General features: G+C 35.1%; 1 protein-coding gene across 1 annotated transcript in view; it reads right to left on the reverse strand.

Annotated features, from left to right (window-relative positions):
• The window catches only part of EXOC2 (exocyst complex component 2), an 88,503-nt gene that overhangs the window by 27,682 nt on the left and 54,584 nt on the right, over window positions 1–6,237 (reverse strand). The window contains exon 10 of the mRNA XM_008583759.1: window positions 3,226–3,404. Within this exon, the coding sequence (XP_008581981.1) occupies window positions 3,226–3,404 (179 nt within the window). The remainder of the gene's footprint in view (window positions 1–3,225; window positions 3,405–6,237) is intronic.

Here is a 6,237-nt window from a genome sequence, read left to right on the forward strand (position 1 = left end):
TCATTTATATAATTTTAGTAAATCTTGCATTTTAAACTGTTAAGGTTGATTTATCTTTTCCGTTAATAACAGAAACTGTATTAAGAATAAACTTTTGTTCTATTAGAAACCACATTATCAGTTTTCTATGATATCAGGAAAGGAATGTTAAACATTAACTAACTTCTTAACTGGCAGTCCAGCATTACTAGCAAATACAACCAGCAGCAGGGAGCTGGGACAGAGCATGCCCCCTCAGGACTAATCTGCATCTGGAATATATTTGTAAGACATATTTTTGCTGAGTGACCAGAAGGTAGCGCTTCACCACTGCAAACAAATGCTTAAGCCCTACAAGTTAACACTAGGCACTAACTTAAGAAATGTCTTTCTCTCCCTAACATTTTGCTCCTTTTTTTGTCAAAAAAAAAAAAAGGTCTTAACGATGAGTTATTTTACAAGAAATTAGGAGGATTATGCTTTGAAGAGAAAATTAATGAAAACACCTTAAACATCAGTTGTCACAAATTATTCATTATCAAGTATGAAAAAAAATTCTCAGACTCCTTTTAAACTTAAATTACATGACTTGGTATTTCCACCCCACAAATTACAAACAGGAAGTAATTTTGACAATAATAAGCATTACTATAAATGAACAAAGAACAAGATTTTTTAAAAAGATAATTTTTGTAAAATATAAAGTCAGCAAAAGGCTTTCAAATATTTTACAAGAAATCAGCCTATTTTATCTCTTGAGTGCTTTACTTCACAATATGATAGCAATATCTCACAATGTATTTAAGAGAAATATATATATTATATAAAACATGGTTATAAATGAGAACACAGCAAAACTGTTATGAAAGTTTCGTTATACAGATCTGCTGATCACATGCAATTGAAAACAATGTTACTTAGTTACTTAGTACGAGCATATTCTCCTTGAAAACCTAAACTGTCTGTCCCTTGGGATCCAGCCAGTGTTCATCTATATACGCACAACTTCAGTTTTTCATTATAATGCCAGCTTGCAAGGGAACCTTTTACAGGTGACAAAGACTAAAGTCTTTGTAAAACTGTGTTTGACTCTGTCCTTTTCAAACTAATACTGCATTAATATGAGTTCTGAGAAGATCATCTGTTTTCATGGCAGTAAATTTTCTCTATGAATGAACTATTCCTAGGACTTTTTATCTGGAGGAAATTTTTTAAAAGACTTTTGTCAAATAGGAAGTTATTACTTTTAACCTTGATGGGAAGGTTATGACTTTATGCCTTCATTTGGGACAATGCTTGCAAATTGCTCCCTGTGTGTAAAATTGTGGCAGGCAGGGATCATTTCCATGAAGGACTCTTACGGCTGCACAACTGCACAGGAGTCTGCAGAAGCTCATGAAGCCATAGTTCTGGGCTGTACATAAACCTTAAACATTAGGGCTTTACACTATGCCACTTTTAAGGTCTTTTTTAGCTAAAATTGTGACTCTATGACTCAGTTTGGATCTGAAACTGAATCACCACTAAGAACAAAGTGAAGAATATGTTTATTCTGCTCACCACTGACCCCTTCAGTTTAGGACACTGAGCGTGGTGTTATCCAAATGCATAAAAAGTCTGCCTCTACACACAGAGCAAATGTGAAAAGTAGACACTAAGAGGAAACCATATCACAAATATATTAAAGGCAACCAGAAAAAGGAACAGAGAGAACTTTACCAGAATTTCATAATATGTGTTATGGACTTTGCAGCCTAGCTGTTTTAAAGACACCAAGCACAGTAACCAATAAATATGCCCAAATGAATAAGCTTATGAGATCAAAATTATTTGACTATAATCTGTCAACGTTATCTGAGGAATAATTACAGAATGAAGATTACTCTGAAGGCAAAATTGCAAATAGACACACAACCCTATAGCATGAGAAATCATCACTATTGTATCTTTTTTTTTTTTGACCGGTAAGGGGATCACAATCTCTGGCCCAGTGTGGTCCGCACCATGCTCAGCCAGTGAGCGCACCGGCCACCCCTATATAGGATCCGAACCCGCGGCCTCGGCACTACCAGCGCCACACTCTCCCGAGTGAGCCACGGGGGAGTATTTCTAGTTCTATAATTTTATGTGGTGTTTGTAGGAAAAATGGTATAAACAAAATTCTATAAGTAAATATTCTTAGGGTCTAGCTATATCTTTTAACTTTCACAAAGTAGTGTGTGAGTTACCATTTTACCAATATATCAATAAAAAGAAATGCATCTTATCTACAGATGCTTGGAAGAAGCATCCTGGAAGAAAAAAAAAATCCTCTAAACACTTAACACTAAAAAAGAAAAACCTAAGCTCTTAATTACTGGCAGTCAACAGTCAATATTTTATTTCTCCAGTTAAACAAAGTGTCTATAACATAGGCTAGCAAAATTCTCATAAGGAATCTTTTTTCTAATTGTGAGTATGCAGATATATTTAACAAATTATAAAAAATATAAAATTAGAAAGTTATTTTTGGAATACTATACTACATAAAAATAGAACAAATTTTGTTTTAATTAGAGAAAAACAGTTGGAAAATTTGTTATCAGAAGATACAGAAGTTATTCTCTTCCCAACACTAGTGAAACAATCCTTGTCACTTCACTAAAAGAATAAAAGCTGTACTGCAGAAATAATCAGAAGTTTAAAATGTATTACTTTTCTAGAAGAAAATAAATGATCAATCTTTCACAATTTGCTACTAACAAGTTGAAACATTTGCTATTTTTTTTCCAACTACTGTGGACTTTCTGCTAGATAAAAAGACTTTAGATTGGGAAAGATCTGTGAATCTCAAAAACTTAAGGGCTTATATTAAACTCTGAATCCTATGATGTTTCAAAAACTGATAAGGACTTTAAGTAGGCTTTACAGAAGATGCTTATTATACTTAGAATTCTATAAGGCTTCTAGGAAACCTTATCATGTATCAATCAAATCCTTTCAACTCAAGCTGTGCAAGTCTTTCCTATTTTAAATGCAAATAGTAGTCAATATTTTTTCAAAAGACTCTACGAAACATAAAGGCAGAAGAGACCATTCTTAAGGGGAGCCTGCAGATGTGGAGCCAGGTGAATGAGTTTACTATACTTTTTCATCCTTCATGCCTCTTATAGCAGCTTTTCTCACTGTCTACAATGGCATAGGGAACACTGATCTATGGCCCAGTCTCTCAGAAAGGCGGCCGACTTCCTCACCGCCCTTAAGTACCTTTGAACACATTCCCCAAGCACAGCAGGCCCTTGTCCTGCACTGCAGCCTGACCACCCACTGTTGCTTGTTGACCAAACACGCAGAGACGGGAGCCTCCGGGACACAGGCAGGATGGGATTCCTTTCAAGCACACCACACAGAAGAATCTCAGCGCCAAAGCCGGGGGCGGGGCAGGCCTATGGAGGCAGAATTACAGATTCCTCGTGATTTAGACCTGTGTCGACAGATAAAAATGCTCTTTTTGATCTTCTGATTCTAGAGAGAAAGATGTGTGTGTGTGTGTGTGTGTGTGTATGAGGGGTCTTCAAAAAGTTCATGGAAAGACTGCATCATCTTTTAATTCTATTTTTTCAGGAATTTTATGCAGTACCCTCATACATGTAAAGCTCTGATAGGGACACTTCTTCAATTCAAAGGGAATCATTTAATCCAATTAAACGAAGGGAGCCACAGTTAACATACCCCTGTTAACTCGCTCCACTGTGGACTCTCCTTAGCAGGTTTCAGGCAACATTTCTGATGTATTTCAACATCACTCACAATAGCCCAAAAAAGGAAACTTATTTTAAAAGCAAAACTACAGGTGTGAACTTTGAAGAAATATTTATTAGCTAACATTGGCTAGTTATGCAAGAAACATAGTTTGTAATAAGTAAGCTGGACAAGTGAATAACCAAAACATAATATTTATGCTTTTATTAAAGTCCTACACTTTCTAGTAGTTACATATATATTTACCTACAGAAAACATGCTTAGAATATATAAGTAAGAGAATTATATAATCTAAGCATGTTTTCTGAAGGTAAAATAGGATATAGAATTCAAATACTTGTAATAATATTTTTAAATTACCAAGTAACACTAGCATTCAATGTATGCTTGGCATTCACTGTCAAAATTTTTTTCTATTAAGGATAGAGAGGACAGACTTAGAAATGAAATGGCTCCCAGCTGCAAGAAGTCTTCTTCCATATGTAGTAAGCCACGGCAGAGGAAAAGAACCAGCTGCTAGGATAACAAATTGAAAAGGTCCTTTTGACATAGCCTTTTTGGCCTGTCTAATCTAAAAAAGACAGATCATTCATTGTAAGATGAATAGAATCTATTATAAAATAGAAGAAACAAGAAGAGAGACCTTAACCCAACTCTTAGGTATGATATTCAACAGCTGTTATTTTACTACACAGCATCTACAAAAGAATGCTATGCAATTCCTAAAGTAAATCAAATTCCCAAGTTGTAGGTTACTGACTTTATTTGTTTAAAAAACTGCTTTCAATTACTAGTATTAATTATTAGTCTATTAGCCTTAATTTTACTTTGGAGGGTAAAATTGTCTTTACAATCAAAAAACTATGATCTGTACTCTATAATAAAAACTGTTTATATAAACCTATTCTATTCACAAGCAACAGTGACAATTTCTAATGGTATACATTTCAAATTTAATTCATGGTACATTAAAACATCGAGTGGGTTTTTTTCTCTTTCTGAAAAAAAGAACAACAGGGAAAGGAAAATCAGACTACTGCTCTGCTGGAGAGAAGACAATTTTGATTACAATCATAAACAGGTACTTTTCCTCTACTTCCCTGTCCAGAATCTACTTTCTCCTATATATCTCTTTATAGCTTCTAAATCTTAAAGCAAGTAAAAATCCCACTTAACATTTTATCTTCTACAGCCAATATTAAAAATACTCTATTGCCACAACATGCAAAAGACCAAGTGCACAGGTGAAGTTGCGCCGGATGCCAGCCACCAGCAGACAGACGCGACCTGCACACCCGACGTCCAGAGGCTCTTAGCTGAAGGGAGGGAAGACGGAAATCTCATTCACATCTCGCGTCTGTACTCGCTGCAGTTGGGCCTCTCCTCTTTCTTTTAAACCAATCTCTACCATTCTGGGTTCCAGCTGTGATAAACATTCAGGAGAGAAACTGTTTTTTGAATCTCCTGAAAATAAACTCCATAGAAGAAATTTCCTACTGTACAACCACATCATAACAACTTTAAAATAAAAATTGTAATCTTACTAATAAATTTAACATATGTATAACAACACACATTTACTGTCTTTCTAACCACGGAAATATTTTTATAGTTCCATAGAAAATTCAATGAATCTGCTAACAGTTTCTATTGAAGGTTGCAATTTAATCTAGCACACAGGAAGTCTACCCAACCCTGCATCATGGTAATACCAGAATTACATGTATTGACCCCACTAATTAAAAAAAAAAAAAAAAACTATATGAAATGTGTACATAAAGATCACAGCTGTTTTTTTTTAAATATAAAAATACATCGTTTAGCTATACTGTACAAATTCACAAAATTGTAGATAAATTGTAATAATATACTTTATGATNCCCAGGAAGCGTGCACCATCCACATCAGGCACAGCTGTCCTGTCCGTGCACGACCACGCACATGTGCCTTTGCACTGAGTATCACTTAAAAAGCAATAGTATCAATGTACGTAGAAAGATAACGGAGAGACTAAACTGCTTCTGATTTCAAAACTTAGCAATATTTGACATTAAGAAGTTACTGATAATATTTTAGGTGATAACAATGGTATTTTGATTACGGTTTTTAAAAAGAGTCCTTATCTCTGAAAATTGCATACTGAATTGATTATGGTGAAGTGATGTGACCGCTTCAGTATAATCCAGGTGAGGAGTGGGGAAGACAGGGGGAGGGCACAGAAGAGATAAGACTGGCTGTGAGCTGGTAACTGCTGAGGCTAAGGTGAGCACGTGCGGCCATAGATAACGTCCAGATGGCAGGGAAGGAATCCATCAGGTAAAGCTATGGTTCTCTTTATCTTCAAGCAAGACCTTTGGTAATGGAATATTGGTTATCAGATATTTCAGGTAAAGATGTGACAATTAGATAAAATTGTTTGGAATTTTTCTGATTTCAAAAAGTCTCTATCTTGTATTCATAACTTACACATACTTCCCAGAAATACAAATACTTTCATACCAGATTATTTATGCAGG

The sequence above is a fragment of the Galeopterus variegatus genome, unplaced genomic scaffold (genome assembly GCF_000696425.1).
Source record: "Galeopterus variegatus unplaced genomic scaffold, G_variegatus-3.0.2 Scaffold3031, whole genome shotgun sequence".
Lineage (NCBI taxonomy): Eukaryota > Metazoa > Chordata > Mammalia > Dermoptera > Cynocephalidae > Galeopterus > Galeopterus variegatus.